Source organism: Zeugodacus cucurbitae, chromosome 5 (genome assembly GCF_028554725.1).
Source record: "Zeugodacus cucurbitae isolate PBARC_wt_2022May chromosome 5, idZeuCucr1.2, whole genome shotgun sequence".
NCBI classification, from domain to species: Eukaryota; Metazoa; Arthropoda; class Insecta; order Diptera; family Tephritidae; genus Zeugodacus; species Zeugodacus cucurbitae.
Window position 1 is genome coordinate 7,064,522 of NC_071670.1, and position 20,957 is coordinate 7,085,478.

Below are 20,957 nucleotides of genomic sequence, written 5' to 3' on the forward strand. Positions count from 1 at the left end.
AGCTGCTATGAATTTGATAAGCGATGTAGGGTTGTCGTATCCAAGACATTATTAAATTGTTTGGAAGTATTTGCACACAAAATGTTATTAAATTCATATTTACACAACAAATACATATATTTACACACTTTTTAGTAATTTACTACATAAAATATATTTGCTAAACAAAACTTTTAATTCGCTTTCAATTTCTTATTTACTTAAACTGGCAACTCTGCTTGTTGCCGGCAACAAAACCGTTCGCTCTGTTTTTGTTATTTCTCTCTGTTATTGTTTTGGCTGTCAGAACTGTCTATTTCGCAGTCAGCTGTTTGCAGTTGTCTACTATTTTTAGTAACCATAACGAAAATAATTACAATTTTTTTCCATAAGCAATTAAAAATATATTTGCACTTTTCTAAAGCAAGAAAAAACGTATATAAGTTGTTTCGCTTCTAATAAAATAATAAAGTAACGAAAGTTTTACGTAAAATAAATATTTGCTAGCTTGCTGTTTATAAGCTACAAATGTACGCTGTTTATTTGCGTCGTGTCAATTAAGTGGAAAACCAAGAAAATCAGCACACAGCATGCTACATATACAAGCTGGCCGCAGCTTAGCCGCCAAAATATCCGTATCCTGGCGTTATCAACAGCTACTCGCTGCACGCACACCACGCTCCACCACAGTATGCGCGCTCCAACAGCAAGCCGACTCCGGTGATCCCACGCAAGCAAATGTGCTGCGAAAGCGTAAATTCAAGCCACACGAGCCGGATAGTGTTGCAACCATGATCAAGCTGCCGGAACAGGCGCGTGTCGTTATATGTGGCGGTGGCACTGTGGGTGCATCGCTAGCCTACCACCTGGCGCTGCTGGGCTGGGGCAAAGACACCATACTCATTGAACAGGATAAAGTGGGTGGTGGCAATCCATGGGCCGCTAGCGGTTTGGCTGGTCGCTTCGAGCCCAGCTACACGGAATTAAAGTTGGCCGAATACTCAATTGACTTGATTAAATCGCTAACGGAACAGGGACTGCAAACAGGTTGGCAGCCAGTCGGTAGCTTGAATTTGGCACGCACTTTCGATCGTATGACCGCTTTCCATCGCATGCGCTCGCAGGGACGTGCTTGGGGTATCAATTGTGAGATATTAACACCCGAGCAATGTAAGGAACGTTGTCCGCTCATTGAGACAAGCGATCTGGCTGGTGGTTTGTGGATACCCGAAGATGGTGTGTGTGATCCACATCAAGTTTGTCTCTCATTCGCTGAGGAGGCGCGTCGTTTGGGTGTGCAGGTGGTGGAGCAATGTGCAGTGCAGAAGATCAACAGTGCGCACGGTAAAGTGAGTCGTATCGAAACGTCGGCCGGTGATGTGCTGTGTGACTTCTTTGTCAATTGTACTGGGTTCTGGGCGCGCGGTGTGGGTACGCTATCAACGCCACAGGTGAAAGTGCCGCTGAAAGCAGTGGAACATCACTACTTGCATACGAAACCGATTGAGGGACTCGATCCAACGACGCCGTTCGTGCGCGATTACGATGGTGGTGTGTACTTCCGCGAGCGCAATGGACGCATACTAGCAGGTGTGTGTGTTAAAAAATAATAATTATTTTTTATTAAACTGTTATTTAACATAAATTTAGGCGGTTTTGAGCGCGAAGCAAAAATGCTGTACGAAGACGGCATCATACCGCTATCGCAGAAGGAACGCGAGCTACCGCCCGATTGGGATCACTTTCACAGCATGCTCGACGAGTTGCTGCATCGCGTGCCAATGCTAAAGTCATCGCTACTCGATCGCCTCACCAACTCGCTGGAAGCGTTTTCGCCCGATTGCAAATGGATTTTGGGTGAAGCGCCTGAAATACAAAATTACTATGTGTCGGCGGGCATGAAAACGATTGGCGTTTCAGCAGCTGGTGGCGTTGGACGTGCGCTCGCCGATTTAATAGTGACCGGCACGACATACTTGGATCTACATATATTGGATATCAGTCGCTTTTTGGGCCTACATAATAATCGTAAATTCCTACGTGATCGCTGCAAAGAGGTGCCGGGCAAACACTTTGAAATCAATTATCCATTTCATGAATTCAAGACGGGACGCAATCTACGCATGTCGCCCATTTACCCGGCGCTCAAAGAAGCAGGCGCTGTTTTTGGCCAAACCATGGGTTATGAGCGTCCAAACTTTTTCGATCCGAACGATAAGAAGGGTGTGTAGAAACTAAAAAATATTAAATTGTTTTCTTTTTTTTTTTAATTTAATATTTTTTTTTTTAACTTGCAGACGAGTTTGGCATAACACGCTTCCGCACCGCCGAAACGAAAACTTTCGGCAAACCGCCATGGTTCGATCATGTCGCCAACGAGTACAATGCCTGTCGCGAGCGTATCGGCATCGCCGACTATAGTTCGTTCACCAAATATGATCTATGGTCGAAGGGACACGAAGTTGTCGACTTGCTGCAATATCTCTGTTCCAATGATGTCGATGTGCCGGTGGGTGCAATTATACACACAGGCATGCAGAACCATTTGGGTGGCTATGAGAATGACTGTTCAATTGCGCGACTCTCAGAGCGACAGTGAGTAGAATATGCGACCATTTTAAATCTAATTCGTAGTAGCAGCTGTCAGCAAGTGAAAAATAAAATTGTTACTATTATTTTTAGCTACATGATGATTGCGCCAACAGTGCAGCAAACGCGCTCCATCACCTGGATACGCAAACACATGCCAAATCATTTGCGATCCGGCGTCAATGTGGCCGATGTGACCTCGATGTACACGGCAATTTGCATACTGGGACCATATACACGCATTCTGCTCTCCGAATTGACCGATACAGACTTGACACCAAAGAACTTTCCATTTTTCACCTATAAAGTGAGTACAGGGTGGTGTTAAAAATTGATGATTGTTAATTTTTGTATTTTTTGACAACACAGGAACTCGATGTTGGCTTAGCTAACGGTATACGCGTGCTAAATATAACACATACCGGCGAATTAGGTTATGTTTTGTATATACCAAATGAATTTGCGCTGCATGTGTACACGCGGCTGTATCAGGCGGGACAGAAATTCGGCATTCACCATGCAGGTAAATACAAATTTTGATTTTTTTTTTTGTTATAAACACACTAATGCATTGCTGTTAGGCTACTATGCCACACGCACATTGCGCATTGAGAAATTCTATGCGTTCTGGGGACAGGATTTGGACACATTCACCACACCGTTGGAGTGCGGACGCAGCTGGCGCGTCAAATTAAATGTCGGTATTTAAATTTAAATTTTCACATTTTTTAATTTTAAATTTTAACTTTTTCCCCACACAGAAACCCATAAATTTCATTGGACGCGATGCGCTGCTCAAGCAACGCGAAGAAGGCGTTAAACGCATGTATGTGCAGCTGCTACTGAACGATCACGATCATGAGGTCGATTTATGGTGCTGGGGTGGCGAACCGATTTATCGTGATGGCAAATATGTGGGCATGACCACTACCACAGGTTATGGCTTCACGTTCAAGAAACAAGTTTGTCTCGGTTTTGTGCGTAATTTCGCCGAAGATGGCACGGAGTTGCCAGTTACTAATGATTATATACTTTCTGGCCATTATGAAGTGGAAGTGGCGGGCATGCGTTTCGAGGCGAAGGTCAATTTGCATTCACCCAATTTGCCAACGAAATTCCCCGACAAGGAGCGTGAGGCATATCATGCGACACGCGACAAGCAAGGGCAGGCCGATTTGCTATCCTATGAGACGAAATACTGAGTAACCGTTACAACAACAAAAACGAAGTACTGAGCGTCGCGGTTTGCGCGTAGTTGCACTGTGTCTTTAGGTTTGACGTTTGTTTATTAATTTATTGCACTCATTATTTCACTAATTTCGTTGTTTTTTTTTGTTGCACATTTATTAAATATTGATTTTTTTGTTGCACTCTTATTAATTTTCGAGTTAACTGTAAATGTTACACTTTTATTGTTATTAGCTGACTTAGGCGCGTTTAATGATATTATGCGCTCCATTTAGTTTGTTATAATTATTATTTTATTAATGTGCTTAGTATGACATTCATCACAAATATATATTTATGTGTTGTAAAAATATTGGAAATATTTGTTGCGTAATAATATTGATATTTGGTAATCTCAAACACTGAGTTTATGCTCAAGAAATTAATTAATACAACGAACTAATCACTTATATATGTACATATGTATGTATGTATGTATTGTTTAATAACTGTTGTGCAACTCAAGCATTATTGGTATCAAAAAAAAGTCTGAAAAGAATACTGCATTTATAAAAAAAAGTAAATTTAAAAACTTTGTATAACAAAAAATGTAACAATCAGCACATATTTGATATAAACAATTAAATTTAAATCAATTAAAACAACACAATGCAATTAATTGGAAAAATATTTAAATAAATATTTAAGCATTTTGCTAAATAAATGTTTATAAAAGTCAACACATGTATATATGTATATGAAAATAAGTGTGCTTTGTTTGAAGCACGAAAAAGTTGTTTAAAAACCAAAAAAAAATGAACTGTATAATCAAAATTGTATAAAAAAATTATTTACTGGAATTATATACTTAAAAATGTCGAATAACTTAGCTGAGCCAAGCTATTAGCATTTGTATTGCTATTAGCATTTGATTTATAAAAAAAATAACATAAAAATGTTATTATAACCTAACTATTTGAAAATCCTTCCTTAGTTTAAATATATTAAAGCATTAAAATTGTAAAAAATTTAGATATTTATATAATTTGTTCCTAACCTCACATGTTTGCTCATATACATTTGTGAAAATAAATATAAAAATGTTTGTAAAAAAGTAGGAAAAGACTTTTTGACTTTTAAAATGGATATAAAAATTATTGTAAATGTGATTTTTGATTTTTGGTAGCTTGAAAAGGCTACTCATAAAACATGTCGACGTTCGGAGCTCGAAAAGAATACTTTTAAAAATTGTAACATTCTAAGAAGTCAGATGGATAAGAATAAGTATATATGTATAACTAATGTTTTTGTTACAACTATTTTTGTTATTGTTGTAATTATGCATGTATTTAAGGTCACAAAATGCCTGGGCAAAAGTTAGGTTAAACAATTTTTGTTTAGTCAGGCATATATGTATGTATGCATGCATGCATGCAAAAATGAAACTGCAGTTTATATTTTATGTATAACAGTACACCACTACATGCTTATTATGTAAAAACGCAGCATACAGCATATACACAAAAATATCCTTGTGCCACAAGTGCCCCTGTCCTATTTCGATGTGGCACTGCAGCTGAGTTGCGCGCAGCAACATCAAAGCATGCACCAAATATTGGTATACTAACAAGTTAGTAAAAACAACAACATCTATATGTATGTAAATGTATTTGAACTACGACACATTGCTCGTCAGACCCGGAAAAATTCTCTATACTCGAAACTATATATATACAAATGTGCATATAAAAACTGGCGCTCCCCCACCCAAATAGCAATGCGGCAGACAGTCACAGGTCAGCCATCTACATACATATATACACGCATATAGTATAAGCATACAAGTATATAGCGTGTTTAGTCAGCACAGCGACCTGAAGCCACATGCGTGCTACATGACTCAATTGTAAATAAACATTTACCTATTTGTTTATATTATGTAAAATGCAAAGCAATGAAAACGCGCCAAAAATCCTGGGTGTAATGAAAGTATGTATCCACTAAGATCTAGGTATGTGTATGCGCACCCACTTTGTACTCACATATAAGGAACACCCGCTGAATTAGTTGGTATACATAGCTGGAGCGCAGTCGCGCGCCATAAAAGTGTTGGAGTTCTGTTGGTTGAGGGTTTGGAAAGTCAGCAATATGTCGCGGAAATGTTTGCCTATAAATAGCGTACACTTTAAGGGAAGGCACGTAGGCAGCGCAAAAGTTACATACTTACATATATATGTACGTACATTTGTAGCTTATACACTCCCTCGAAGACTAATTGTAAATACTTTTGCGCATACATATGCACATTTGCTTATATACATATATCCAATAAATACTATTTGTAAGGTTTATTAACATTTTAAGCAGTTTTATGCAAATTTTGTGTAAATTGCGCAGGAACTAGAGTTTTAGAAAATTTCATGATCACTGAAAAATTATGTATACCATCGCCGCAGTGTTGTTGTAAAATTAGCGGTATTTGCAGATTTGCACGCCGGAAGTGTTGCCAAACAGTTCCGGTGTTTTATGAATTTAAAAAACCGGTTGTGCCGATTTTAATTTTTAAAATACTTTAAAATATTATAAAACAACACAATTTAACTATATTTTGTTATTGTTGTTGTAAATTATTTGAATATATACGAAATAGTTTTGTTGTATGCCACTTAAGTTGCAATATAAAGCGGAAATAAAACCGGGTTCTTCCGGTGCATACTAAAAAGTAACCACTTTAATTATTATTTGCTTCAATCAATGTGGCAACTTCTGAGCATTTCGAAAGTAGTTTATACAAGCGATATGGCAACTAATTGAAATGTCAAAATCGTAATGTCAAATTCAAATTGGATATGAAAAATTCGAAATTTTAAATTGAAGCCAGAGATAAATTGAAGCTTTTCATAAATTCAAGCAAAGTTTCTAAATTAAATTACAACTAACAAAAGAAAGTCGATATTATTGGAGAAAATATTCATAAAAATCTAAAAAGTCTTGCAATTAGCGTGCAGAGTAAGTATGAGCAATGGAACCAGGCTTTTGCAAATTACATGTTCCAATTAGCTTTATGCATTTAAGGTTCGAAGCTTGGTCCTTTTATAATTATGTGCACAGAAATTTTAAGGTAACTTTTGGACGGAAACAAAATGTGATCGTGCTTTGAAATTCAGCTCACCACGGTTGTAAAGGATCAACAGCTACGAAAATATAATTATAAAAAAATAGGCAATATTAGACGGGAACTATATGTGATCGTGCGTTAAAATTCAGTTCATTCCATATTCCATATGTAATTATAGTCAATAGAGCCAAACCTAAGGAATTTGTGGTATCCAGCTTGGATGTTTCGTTGCAAGTTGAAGAATTTGTTTCTAATAAGTTTAATGAACAATTTTCAAAGAGATTGCGACTAGTTTAATCGTGGCAAAGATATATTTTAATGCAAACCTAAGAAATTTCGTAAATTTTGATATGTACACTTCGAAAATTACTTTTATGTGCATCTGTAAAAGAAAATACTAATCTACACTTAAAAACAAAACGATTAAGCTCTACATAAACCCTATATATTCAATATACACAAATTTCAACATTCAGCCATGCGTGTAGCAGCACACTTGTATGCATTTGAGCTCATATAAAGTGTCCCAGACCATGGCCAACTTTTTACGCGTATACAAATGTGGAAAATATGTATGTATTGGATTAAGGACATGCGATCGATATTCCCAGCGCAGTCGAACGCAACGTATACATATGTGCTGCAGCACAACAATAGCAACGTAATAGCAAGAAATGGCATGCAAAAATGTATCTACTTGTCGTGTAAACCAGCTACATATATATACCTGCTCCAAGCAACCCCCGCTCTTTGTGCAGCGCATGCGCTTCATACATAGGACACTTCCGGTGCACAAATGGGGTTGCACTAGCAGTGGGTGCAATGGGTGGGCAGACTTTTTTATGTCTACAATATCAAAGTATATATGCGCGTGTGTTTTTGTCGTTTTTCACGTACACAACAAAAACAAAATATCAGAATGGGTGCCGACGAAGACAATAGGTGTAGTAAAAATAGTAAATCACGAATGGCAGTTAAGGTGGAAGGTAGAAGTTAACACTTCAAATTTCTATTCTTATGTACACACCTTCATTATTTAAGGGAATATCTGTATGTAGAAGAGGGAAACATCTACAGTGGGTATATTTTTCATTTTAAGCTATTTAAGTTATCTAAGTAAATACTGAGAAAATAGGACAAAATAAAGTAAATAACTCTACCAAGGCGCTCGGTTCTAACCTATATAATACCTTCCACATACTATTTTAGAAATCTTAATCTAAATATTGATATATTGGAAATATTTGAAGTCCTTTAATTATTTTATATTATGAGATTGGTTTTGAACTATAGTACTCTAAAAATCAAATCTTCCATTATTTAAAGTCTATGTTATGCTCAAATTGCAATCTAGAGCATGCAGTCCCAGTGTAAGCTCAGATTTTGGAGATGTTTTTGTTGTTTATTAAAACTAATTTACCGCAAGTCTGCAATATTTGTGTGTGTATGTATGTATCCTCTATTACTATTTTATTCTCTATATTTTCTAATCGATATCTCTCTCTCTTTCGTAGCTTCCTCAATGAAACACAAATCAATGCAAATTAAATTATTAATTAAAATTTAACAACAACAACATCAACAGCAATAACGAGTATGTATATGTGCATAAGAAGTAATATACAGAAAATTTACAACAACTAAGCTGGACAGTGCAATTGACTGCAGTCCACAAACATTATTAGTTGCAGTTGTTGGTACACTAGTTGCAGCTACACTTTCGCAGCCACGCAGTGCATTGCAGAGAATGCAGTGCAAATTATGTATAATTTAGTCTTTTCACACGTCTCTCGCGCCGCACGTTACCGCTGACATTCTAAGGTAGATGAACTTGTACTTGCCATTTGTGGGCTGGCATGGCAGCAGCAGCAACAACAATTGCAACAACTATAATACGCTGGCAAATGTTTGCGGTTATACGCAATTTTAACAACAATAACAACAGCAACTGGTTTGAAATGCTTGCAATTCATTGCTGATTGTTTTTGCTCGTTCATGCGTGCGCTCCAGCCATCCAACGTTCGTGGCTCTCACTGCGTCACTTTTCTTTGCATTTCGCACGATGTTGCTGACATTCTGCATGCAATGCATGCGCACACACATACATACATAGATAAGGGCTCATTTTGCAAGCAGCAATACTCTCACGCTCCGCATTGATGGCATAATATAACCACTGCTATGACTCGTTTTGTTGTTGGTTGCTCACTCATTAAGGCTGAATGCATTGGACATACCTTTTCTTTTGCATTTATGTTGTTATTGTAAATGCAACGGTTAACTTGAGTTTCATGGCTTCACTTAATGCCTTGGCTTCGCTTAACTGTTATTATTATAAGCTTAACATTGAAAAGTTTCAGTGGATTTGACATTACAAATCGATTTTGTTGAGCATTAAATGAGGAAATAATCATTAAATTGATTTTAAGAGCTCAAAAATTAATTATTGAAGTCTGTACGGAGAATTTTAAAATATAAAGTAGAGATAGACTTTAACAACTTAACCTAAAAATGGGACTGACTCTAGAATTCATATAAAAATGTTTGGATTACTTCGTAAGGCTTCAAAAGAATGTTAGCTGTTGAGAGAATTTATTAGTTCTGAAAAATTTTTGGTCATTAGAGTTGATATTGGACTATTTTTAACACAAAAAGCTCTTATGAGGTCTCTATGAATCCAACATTCTGCACCTATTTTTTGACTATTTTTAACACAAAAAGCTCTTATGAGGTCTCTATGAATCCAACATTCTGCACCCTAAGGCACAAATTCCCAAACCTTATTATTAATAACAGTCCCCCTCACTTTTTATATTCAACCAGTCCAGTGAGATCACTCACACAATCACCATATAATAAATACATATATATTAAAACTGAACTCTCGTCCACTGACGTCACTAAGCTGTTTGCGGATCTCGTGCCACTCTTTCGTCTTGTCTACGTTGTTTCAAAGAGTCGTCAATGAAAACTCGCTCCATTTACTCACTAGCTGACTGTTAGCCTAGCTATATTAAGCAAGCTAAGCGTACGCTAAGTATATTAAGCCGTTACGTATTCAAGGTCTACAAGCATGCATGTAGCTAAACGTGTTTATTGTTGTTTCTTTTTGTATATGTTTGCACAGGTGCAAATGGTTAGAGAACGATCTGTATGTATGAGTGAATGGTGCAGACGCACGAATTTGTAATTTTGAGTGGCGCATGAGATGAGAAGCATTAAACTTGTATATGACTGTGAGTCTTAGCGGTGTTGTTAGTTGTTAATTTGTTCAATAGTACACAATTTGGGGAATTTCAAGTAATGAAAGCAGGTGTCATTTATGCGGGTTGTCAGTAATAATTAGCATGTCAAGGTCGTCAAATATTTCAGTGTATCAAAAATTCTTTAGCTGGCACATTTTCTATATTTCAAGTTTGAGAGCTAACCTTAAAACCTTAGATCTTATCCTGCGTACTCCCGCAGTGCAATGAGTTCCATAAAAAAAAGTATTTTATTGATATAATAATAATGGAATTAATTATTCAGCCATGTTTTGAGGTTAGGTTAATGTTTTGCTATCAACTGTTTTAGCATTTTTTTGAGGTTAGGTTAAATTTTTTTTTTTGTACTGTCAATTTTATATATATACGGGTGGAAATTCGAAAATTGAGCATGGTTTTAAACTGCCTTCGAGTGACCAGAAACAATTCTTTTGCATGTGGCTCAGCAGCTCACGACTTCCGGCCTTAGACCATGTATCCTCTGGGTAGCCAACAGACATGCGTTTGGAGGCGAGGTAAAGTGAGAAGGCTCTGCGGCTGTGCGGGTGGGTTTGGGCCCCACCACATAAAAACGAAGTACAAATGAAAAATCGACGAAAGCCTCGGATGAGAAATCCCCCTTTTGATGACGACCCCGCAAACTACGATTTAGGGGAATGCACCTGGAATGTCCGAACCATTAATTGGGAAGGTGCCTCTGCTCAGATGGTTTGATGTCCTCGTAAGAGTAAAGGCTGACAACACCGCCATCCAAGAAATGCGATGGACGGGATAAGAACGGAAGAATGTAAATCCTTGTGGCATCTATTACAGCATCCATGTAAAGGAGCGCAAATTTGGTGTAGGAGTTGTGGTGGGAGACAGACTCCGTCGCCGAGTCCTGTCATTCACCCCGGTGGATGAACATCTAGCCACAATATGCATCAAAGCGAGATTATTCAACATATCGCTTATTTGCACCCACGCCCCGACAGAAGAGAAGGATGATGTGATCAAAGATACCCTCTATGAGTGCCTAGAACGTACCAATGATGGCTGCCTCGTCAATGTCTATCGTAATTTAAAACCAACTCTGTTTCTATAATCCTAGTTGGTTTATTCCGATATTTCTGATATATTTTTAAATTTCAACAGTAAATTTCCCAACCAATTTAGTGTTTATTGCTAAAGAGAACACGCGTTTACTATTTTTTTTTTATTATCGCTATATATGTATATTTGTGCTCATTGAATTCGCATTTCCGAAATTGCGGTAAAAATTATCGCAAAACCTCATTATTGGCGCTTGGATACAGAGAGTTCTGCATGTACTTATGTATATTTATGTATTTAATCTATTAATATATATATGTGTTTATATAGTCGGATTTCAAAAAGCTCCCAACAGCACCATCCGGGCTCAAATGTAAGGTTATGTTCGCATTGAATTATTTTTTTAATATACAAGTGATTTGTATTCCACAGCGCTGTTGGTCATAGCAAGCTGTGTGTTGGCAAATAGTAAAGAAAATCCCAACATATTTGCTTCCAATTCCAATCAGAATAGATATTTATCACGCTTAGCCACTTTCCGCTTAGCATTTGCTTGCCGCAACACGCCTCCTTTTCCGCTTGCAACATTTTTAACGTTCTTTTATTTAACGGCTGCCTGTAAGTAAGCGCCTGCAACATAATAACCTGCACGCGCTCTCCATAGAAAACACTCTCTATCTCCCATTTAACACCCTCTCTAAATTTAAGCCATTGCAGAGAGGCAACCAATTCCAGTTTGTGCTAGAATTATTTTTTAATGTTTTGTTTATTGTTTTCTTTGCAGTTCCACACACTTTTATCGATTTCTGCAGCATTCGCATTCGCATTCGTGTCCAGTCAATCGTTCATTGCCTCGCTGCTTACACATACACACGCAATTGGCTCCAAAAGCGATTATGACGCGCAGCGCCTCATATACTATGTGTCAGCTGGCGCTGTTATAAATACATATTTTTGATACATACATACACACATTCCCCCCAATAGCTAGCCAAACTAATACAGTGCGCGCGCATATGAAAACCAGTTCGCTACCCAGCATCATTTTGAATCAACTATTCGCCATCGTCATTGCCAAAAACATTTCATACACTTTAAGTTGTTGTTGTTTTTGTATTTTTTCATTTTTTTTCCCCAAAACCTGCATAGCTGTGCGCCCACCCAAACGCGCTGCAATAACCACTTTTGCTGCTTACACCTGCCCGCGGCAGCACTTCGCCTAGTGACGTCACAAAACTGGCTGGCAAAACTGGTTTTTGACACTACAGAAATGTGCGCATTGGCAATTGTTGTTGTACATACGTAGTGTGCGCGCTCTCATCAACACTCCCAATCGATAAAACAATAATCAAGCTGAACTTGACTGTTATTCGACTTGCTGGTGGTAGTGGTGTTGTTGTTGAAGCCGGTTTTGCTATAACTGGTTTCTCAAGCGCTAAATACACACACATTTTGTGACGTCACTGTATGTAGAGAATGCGCATGTCACAATCGTTTGAGCAGCACAATTCGAGCGCAGTGCGAACACAGTGGGACGAGGCGGGGTATTACTTAGATACACTGAATCTACGAAACCCAGAGAAAAATCAGGCTTAATTTCTGGCATAAAAGGAAACGCATATAAGTCATCTGCATCTCGGAGGGATCTTAGAGCACTTGCCATATATAAAATCTTCGAAACCTTAATAAAATTTGGGTGCGACTGACGACTTAATCGATCTACTATTGAATATTTGATATATCGAGTCTTTAATATCCAACATCTTGTATGTTGTAGAGCTCCGGCAAGGAAATTGAAGGGATTCTTGAAATTCTCAAAAATAAACGAGATAGCGATTCCGGAAACCTGAATGGCGCCTAACATCCTTATAGAAAGCTTCTTTACAACGGTTTTGCGTCCCTAAATGCTGATATTACGCGATCAACCGAGCCACAAGCTAAATTTTTCGAAAATATTTGAAAATTCCGAGAAAAATTTGCGGATCCTGTTTCAAATAAACGAATACTGAAGCTCCAACAGGTCCAACAGGTATTTTAGGTATTATTTTATTCACCCGCGATTATAAAATATCACTGACACATTTCTAATTGCAGTTTCGGCTATTTGAGGACCCGCGAACTTATAATACAATTAACGCACTATAGGAAGAAAAAGAGTTCCCAAGACAGTTGGAACTATGTAAGCGGAACGGACACGGATTTTTTTCAACCAAGTACTGCTACTTTCACAACGTAGGTGGGGGTGGACAATACAACGAGAAACTAAAGAACTGTCACTAAAGCAGTATTTTAAAATATTATTTACAGTGCAGAAGCGTCAACTATGTCAACACCCACTAGAAGTTTTCGATAGAGAGGTTTTGCGCAACACTTATGGTCCGCTGAACATTGGCAACGGCGAATACCGCAGATGATGAGCTGTACAAGTTATTCGACGACATTGACATAGTTCAGCGAATAAAAAGACAGCCGCTACTCTGGCTAGGTCATGTTGTTCGAATGGACGAAAACACTCCAGCTTTGAAAGTTTTCGATGCAGTATCCGTCGGTGGAAGCAGAGGAAGCGGAAGGTCCTCACTTCTTTGGAAAGACCAGGTGGAGAGCGATCTGGTTTCACTTGGGATTTCCAATAGGTGCCGAATTGCGAAGGAAAGAGAAGTTTGCCGCGCTATTATCGAATCGGCTATAATCGCCTAAGCGGTTCCTACGCAAAACTCCACCACGATACCACTGTGCCGGGAGAACTGTACTTAGTAAAGTATCTGAAGTAGAAACGCGACCATGCGCAAGCTGCCACACAACAATATAAACTACAAGAGAGCGTTACAGCTGTCGCACAGCTATACATATACACACACAGGCATTCAGTCGATTAGAATTCACACCGAGTGATATTTAGATATTTTTGCCACGACAGGCATACAACCACAACAACAGCGCGCACTGTATCAGCATTTTACAGGAATATAGAAGAAGAGTGGTGGGCTGGTCAGGGGCCTGGTGTACATACATATATACATCTGTATGTTTGTAACATAAAAGCGAGTGATTCACAAAAATGCTCAACCAAACTACCTCCCCTGCCGATAGGGCACGGCGCTGACTACTTGCAGCTTTGGGGCTCAATCGATTGCTGCTAGCATACAGTGCGACTCGTCGTCTTCTACGCTGAAATATACAAAAATACAAACAAAAACAATAAGCAACAACAGCAAAGCGTGGAATAAGTAAACAAAATGTGTACTCTTGAAATGAACGCAGAGAATGCAACGAGATAAGAAGAAACGGAGATAAAGCGGCAGCGGAAAGTCTATGTGTGTGTGTATGGAGCTTGTTGATGCCGAAAGAGGCCAAGAGTAGGCCGTTGGCAACTTTTGATACATATAGATGTATACTACATATATAATAGTTGTCGAGCAACCATCAGTGTTGTTGTTATCGCTTCGTCTTTACGCTACACATTGAGGCCGTTTTCCTGCTATCATATTTTCATATGTGTGTGTATATATGTGCTGACTTCTTCGGTTTCTTTGACTCTGCTGTTTCACATTTCTTGTTTCTTTTTCTCGTTTTATCACAGCGCCAACGTTAACGTTCTAATTGTTTTTGCTTTCCTTTGGGGCTGTTTGTTGTGTTTTTGCCTTCTTCGCGTGTTTGCTGTTGTTGCCATTTCGTGTGTATACTTTGAATTTCGTTTAACAGGCACATCTTTAGCGCTACGTCGTCGAAACACGTCGTGCAACGTGAACAATGCCGACGAAATCGTTCACATGTAAAATTTAGCGGAGAGGACGGAGCGGAGCGGCCAGTAGCTCGATAGCACACCACGTATACCGAGCGCACGGTGAACGAGTAATGCACAGTGGTGGAGAGTAAGTAAAAAATAAGGTAAATATTTCCAAGAGAGCGCGTATTCTATGAAAAATAAATAAAAAATTTTCGTTTCTTCTTGCAGCGCTATCAATCTTGTATTTACTTCTCCCGGAATCATTGGATATTACAATACTTCAAACTTTGGAGACTTATGAAATCAACAAATAACTGGTATAAGTCAATTACGCAGGTATGATCAAGTACTGAATGAATTGCAAGCCGGTACAATATTATAATATACAATACTTCACTCTTCCCAACAGGTGCTACTGCTTTGTCAACATCCGATGAGACGCCACTAGAAGTTTTCGCAAGAAAGGTTTTGCGGAAGATTTATGGTCCTTTGAAAATTTACAGCGGCGAATACCGCAGACGTTAGAACGATGAGCTGTACGAGTTATATGAAGACTTTGACATAGTTCAGCAAATAAAAAGAAAGGCTAAGCCATGTTGTCCGAATGGCCGAAAGTTCTCCAGCTTTGAAAGTGTTCGATGCAGTACATGCCGGTATAAGCAGAAGAAGAGGAATCTATCCGTTGGATAGATCGCGTGAAGAGCGATCTGGTTTCGCTTGGTATTTCCAATTGGCGCCAAATTTCAAGAAGAAGAAATTAATGAAATGATTGGCGCGCTGTTGTTAACTCAGCTATAATGAAATAAGCTTTGTCTACGCCAGTAAAAAACCAGTAGATGGACGGCTTGTTACTGCACCACTTGGTTTCGCTTGGTATTTCCAATTGGCACCAAATTGCAAAAGGAAGAAATGAATGATGTACATAATCGCATAAGCGGTGTCTACGTCAGTATAAAAGAAGAGGAGTGGAGGTTTGTTACTATTTCGACTGATTTGAGGTTTGATTAGGTTAGTCTGGTAGGTTAATAATCCACGTGGTCCACGAAGAGTAGTTATCCTGATGTGGAAAACCAAAATATTCTCTCAAAACGGTCGATGCCGGGCGATCCGAGATCTTTTTAATTCTAAATACTTTCAAAGAGCCATCTTCCTTTATACTAAATCAGAAAGTTTCTCGTCTGCTGAAGCCGAACGTGTATCCAACTGGAGGGTAATGAGTTTAAGTCTTGGGTGTTTCAAATTATTGAAACTGATATAAACTATCGACCATGAGAATGCTACACATCTAAATACCGGGTCCAAGGTCGTATTTTTATAATTTAAAACCAGTCTCACACTACAAAAATCAGAAAAGTCTCAACTGACAAAGGTCTATCGACCATGAGAATGTTACACATCTAAATACCGGGTCCAAGGTCCTAATTTTTTAATTTACAACCAGTCTCACACCACAAAAATAAGAAAAGTCTCAACTGACAATAGTCTAAGCTGCTATACTCAGCTCGGGAACGCTACCGCTGCTTGGTTAAGCTTAGGTACGAATTTCAAAACAAAATTTAATACTGCAGTTGTACAACAACGGCCTACTGTGCCGCATACCTACTCACACAAAGTTCGTGAGTATACAAATCAGTCAGCCAGAGCGAGTCAGCCATGCACATACCGTATACATACACGCCAGTGCTATGTGCTATAGCTAAGCAGCCAGTCAGCCAGCCAGCCAACGGATACATTTTTCCGACATTCAATTGGAATAATTTGTTATTTCGCAGACGGCATTCGAGGAAGAAGCATGCAAGCGACCAAATAAACCGGACGAACGCAGACGAGTACAAACCGTTTAGTGAACGCGTGTGAATGCCACACAGTGTTAAATGTGTGTGTATTTAATATATATATAACCGATAAAGTGTAGTGTACTTAGAGCAAGAAGTTTAGATACAGCATTTCAAAGCAAGAAAAAAGGTGTGTGTGAAATTTTAAGTTAAAATTTATTTTGAAAAATAACGAAAAAGTGCAAAAGCAACGAGTGTGCGTAGCGAATGTATGCAAAATTAATTACGACTAGCTTGCAGTAATTATACGTACATATGTACTTAGAGTGTGACCTGCACTATGCGACGTGCGCGAATTTGAACTATACGCAACGCTCTGGCGCGCGCGTCGCTCTCTATATAGCAAACGGACAGGCGTTACATATAGTTATAAGTACATGTAAAGTGCGAAAATTTTCGTGTCTATACGCTGCGTCATTTAGGAAATAAAAATTTTGCCAGCGTTGCTACCGCGCTTGCTACGTGCTGAGCTAAAGCGTTACTACGCTACTGGACGCGGCGCGGTCGCTCACAACACACTTTGTATATGTATATAGATACGTATATATATATATATATATATATATATAGATATATGTATTTAATCTGATACGTATACTGCTGTGTATGTATGTTTAGACGTGCGCGCCTGTTTTTGTTGTGTTACCAACATACAACCCCACATAGCAATTGGCTAATTGGCGTAAAGCGCGTGTGTGTGTGCGTGTGAGTTGATAAAGCGCTGCTGTTCGAGTAGTAGTGGCAATGTAAGCGCGCGTTTAAGGCTGCGGTAGCGACGCGGCACGGCAGCGGCGTCATTGAATCAATAATTGTAAACGCGGCGTGGTGTATACTAGAAGGCGCGCGCGTGCAAATCAATAGATTTTTTCCATTTCACAAGTATACATAAAAATACAGCGCGCTGTTTGAAGAAAGAGAAGAAGGAGAATAAGCAGAAGCAGAACAAGTGCAAAGAACGACCTTTTCTGCTTTAACTGATATTTTTTTTTTTGACGACTATAAGGGTTAGCAGGCATTGCGCTAACTAAGCGCGTGTAAAAAAACACAACAAAAAATACAAAAAGCAAAAACTCAATTGAAACGGTAAACGCGCCGAAACTGTTATTGTAGTTTTTGGCAGTGCAGAAAAACTGGTTTTTCACGCTAAATTTTTTTTTGCAATTTCGTTTTGTGAACAAAACTAGTTTATTAATTCTTTACTCATTTTCTTTTATAGGCAACAAAAACAAAAAAACAACAACAACAAAAGTGTTGTTGTGTAAACAAGTATTAAAAACAAGCAACGGCCAAAAATAGTAGCGCAGCGCTATTAAATAATCACGAAAAAAATACGAAAAAACGCAACGCGCACAAGTCGGCGTAAAATAAACAAAGCGCCAACAACAACAGTAATAAATAAATAAAAAATTAAGCATAAATAAACAGCAAGTAAAAAATGAAAATGGAAAATCCACAATTGCCGCGTGTGTTGCGGCTGGCCGAGTCGTCAAGCAGCGACTGCCAACAACAGCAGTTTTAGTGTATATTAGTGACGCGACATTTAACACACGACAAGTGTAAAGTGTATTTAACTGTTTAAACGTTATTTTCTTCAAGCAAATTGAACTTTGAAACGCGTTACGCGCAACAAGCAAAACAAAAAGAAAAAAATTTAAAAACGCAGTTCCTCACTACGTACAGTTGAAACGTGCAGTATTGTCAGTTTTTATATTTGCATAAATACATACATATAAACAACAACAAAATTAAATAAAAACAGGAAAAAATTTCAAAAATAACAACAACAAACAACTTGCAACAAATCGCCGTGTTTTCTCACGTTGCAACATTTTGCAGCTGTGCGCATACTAACCGGGTGAGCTTATTGCCTGAAAACAGGTCGTGCAGCAACGACATACATACACATATATAGCGAAAAAAGCGAAATTTGTGTGTGTGTGTAATATAAGCAAACAATAAACAAACGTGCCGTGCAGAAAAAACCAGTTGCCATTTTGTACGCCCCAGTTAAAAAGCGTGCTGCAAGTGCGCGCGCAACAACAACAACTACCAGCCACAATATAGCAGGGTCAAGCAACCACCTACACCACCAACCATACAACGTCGCACGCTTCCCCAGCAGCAGCAGCAGCAGCAACAGCAACAGCAACAGCAACATGTCGCTACAAACCAAACGTCAGCATTGCTATCTGTGCGATCTGCCACGCATGCCCTGGGCCATGATCAATGACTTCTCCGAGGCTGTGTGTCGCGGTTGTGTCAACTATGAGGGCGCCGATCGCATCGAACTCGTACTGGATGCGGCACGTCAAATGAAACGTTTGCATCAGGCGGCCAAACGTAGTCATGAGAATGGTGAGGTTGTCGCACAGCAGCAACAGCAACAACAACAGCAGGCACAACAGCAACAGCAAGCCGCTGTAGCGGCTGCGCAGGCGCAACATCGCAGCGCTGGCGGTGCGCCTATCAATGTGGGTGTCGGTGTGGGCGTTGTGGGGCCACAACAGCAACAGCAGCAGCAGCAACATCATCACGGCTATGCGACACAACGCATTGGATTGCCACCACCACCACAGGCTGGCGGTCTGATGGATTTCCCAGTGAAAATGGAAGCGCATGACGCGAGCGTGCGACCAGTGCGCATCTCACATATGGCACCGCATCACATGTCGATGACAAATCGTGCTGTGGCTGCTGCCGCCGCCGCTGCGGCGGTCGCTTCGAATGTTGGCGTTGTGGGGCCGGTACCGCCAGTGTTATCGGTGAAATTGAAGCGGCCACCATCCGAGGATGATGATCATGCGCATGTCGGTGATGGCGGTGGTGGTGGTGGTGGCGCCGGTAATGGCCCGAATCCGATGAAGCGCAGCGCTATTGATGATCCCAATGTACCACGTCCACCGTTGACACGCGGCGATTCGCTGCCGGCGGCAGTCTCTTTTGTGCCCGATCAGCAGGGCGGTTTGCGTGATAAACATCAGCCAGTGCGTGCGCCATCTTTTGATGCGTCCTCCTTCAAGCCGGGTGGTAAGTTTTATCAAACATTCTCTCATATCGATTTAGTTTAGTTTTAAGCGCATTTGTAACATACTCATTCAAAACATACATTGGCGTCTACTACACACAGTTGTTGTTGTTGGTGGCTAACTTCATAAAGAAGAAGCGCGTTAATGGCAATAAAAATTTCCTGATTGCTAATAATTTTATAAATTGTCCGGTGTCAATTGTTGTAAACTTGTTGTTGTAACATAAAATCATCAGCTGTTGTGCGTGTCCGAATGTGTGTATGTTGTGTTGTTGTTAGAAATGGTTTTTGTTGTCTTTTTTGTAAATTGAAATGAAAGATTTAAAATTTTTCTAACAACTGCCGGAGTTAACCCTTAATTGACTGAAATTTGTCGCAAATTTTTTGGTGTTTTCGAAAAAAAAATTAAATTTTCAAAAACTTCAGAAATTTTTGAGCGTTTTCGAAAAAAAAAATCAGTTTACCAAAACTTCTGAAATTTTTAGTGTTCTCCAAAAAAAATTCAATCAACCGAAATTTCATGAATAATACTTTCATTCATATTTCCGTTATCTCGTTTTCCGAGACATTCTTTCATAATCAAACAGTTAGATAATCTAACTTTTCCTCAATTATTTGCGGCTAGCTGCATGCCAGTGGATTGCCAGTGTTCATTTATAACGTCTAAAATGGCTGAGCGCTCCATATTTTTTTTCTGTCAAATATTTACACATCTCTATAATATCGCATATCTCTACAGTATCTCTACAAATTTCCGTTTCAACGCATTTAATATTTGTATAATTGATAATAAACGTATGGTGGGTTCATAGATAAGATTATACGCCTTGATAAGAGAAAGTGCTGATAAAATAAAGCAGTTGATAAGGGCTTGCGCTTAGATAACGTTTCAATAAAGCGTTCGTTACTGCATTCAAATAATTTTTAAAATGCTTATTTGTCATTAAATAATCTTAATTTCACTGAAATCGTACACAGTTAGTGGCTATAGTGAGTGTAAGTCACTATTGAGGTCTTTGACTTATTAAGCCGTTTGACATAACTACTTGGGTTATGAACTCTACAGCAACTGATAAGTGAATTTGACTTAAGGTAAACATCTGTAGATAGGCACTAAAGATTAGATTAGTTATACATATGTCTGATAACTCTAAAGGCCGCCATTGTGAAATATATTCAAGCAAAAGTAAATATTTCACGAATTAATCAATTTATAACGGTA

At 39.0% G+C, this 20,957-nt stretch overlaps 2 protein-coding genes and 3 long non-coding RNA genes across 10 annotated transcripts in view; 4 read left to right on the plus strand and 1 right to left on the minus strand.

Annotated features, from left to right (window-relative positions):
* Positions 1-20,957, minus strand: part of LOC128921898 (uncharacterized) — a 62,985-nt gene that overhangs the window by 7,083 nt on the left and 34,945 nt on the right. The window lies entirely within an intron of this gene.
* On the plus strand, positions 289-4,108 carry LOC105218458 (pyruvate dehydrogenase phosphatase regulatory subunit, mitochondrial). The gene is made up of 7 exons (XM_011194055.3): positions 289-1,569; positions 1,630-2,202; positions 2,277-2,574; positions 2,662-2,875; positions 2,938-3,091; positions 3,150-3,265; positions 3,330-4,108. The coding sequence occupies exons 1-7, from the start codon at positions 570-572 to the stop codon at positions 3,768-3,770; spliced, it is 2,796 nt and encodes a 931-aa protein (XP_011192357.2). The 5' UTR covers positions 289-569; the 3' UTR covers positions 3,771-4,108.
* LOC128921897 (uncharacterized) lies at positions 6,516-12,913 on the plus strand. Its single transcript, XR_008471225.1, has 4 exons — positions 6,516-6,744; positions 6,796-8,301; positions 8,368-8,447; positions 11,933-12,913. It is a non-coding gene; the product is annotated as an uncharacterized LOC128921897 (long non-coding RNA).
* Positions 8,454-10,723, plus strand: LOC128921899 (uncharacterized). The gene is made up of 2 exons (XR_008471227.1): positions 8,454-9,518; positions 9,585-10,723. It is a non-coding gene; the product is annotated as an uncharacterized LOC128921899 (long non-coding RNA).
* LOC105218457 (interferon regulatory factor 2-binding protein 2-A) overlaps positions 12,996-20,957 on the plus strand; it is a 34,795-nt gene continuing 26,833 nt past the window's right edge. Inside the window, exons 1-7 of one of the 6 annotated variants that reach the window (XM_054230864.1) lie at positions 12,996-13,186; positions 13,243-13,384; positions 13,456-14,645; positions 14,729-15,036; positions 15,104-15,211; positions 15,285-15,846; positions 17,927-19,737. In XM_054230864.1, coding sequence (XP_054086839.1) covers positions 18,867-19,737 — 871 coding nt within the window. In that variant the 5' untranslated portion in view covers positions 12,996-13,186; positions 13,243-13,384; positions 13,456-14,645; ... (2 more) ...; positions 15,285-15,846; positions 17,927-18,866. Of the gene's footprint in view, positions 13,187-13,242; positions 13,385-13,455; positions 14,646-14,728; positions 15,037-15,103; positions 15,212-15,284; positions 15,847-15,905; positions 16,841-17,926; positions 19,738-20,957 lie in introns of those variants that run through there. The other 5 variants (XM_054230861.1, XM_054230863.1, XM_054230862.1 and 2 more) reach the window with 5 other exon arrangements.

What these genes read in the sequence shown, in the direction of transcription:
- LOC105218458 (XM_011194055.3), top strand. Translation starts at nt 570, where the DNA reads ATGCTACATATACAAGCTGGCCGCAGCTTAGCCGCCAAAATATCCGTA. An exon ending in CAATGGACGCATACTAGCAG is followed by an intron (nt 1,570 to 1,629) that starts GTGTGTGTGTTA and finishes ACATAAATTTAG; the next exon opens with GCGGTTTTGAGCGCGAAGCA. An exon ending in GCTGGCGCGTCAAATTAAAT is followed by an intron (nt 3,266 to 3,329) that starts GTCGGTATTTAA and finishes TTCCCCACACAG; the next exon opens with AAACCCATAAATTTCATTGG.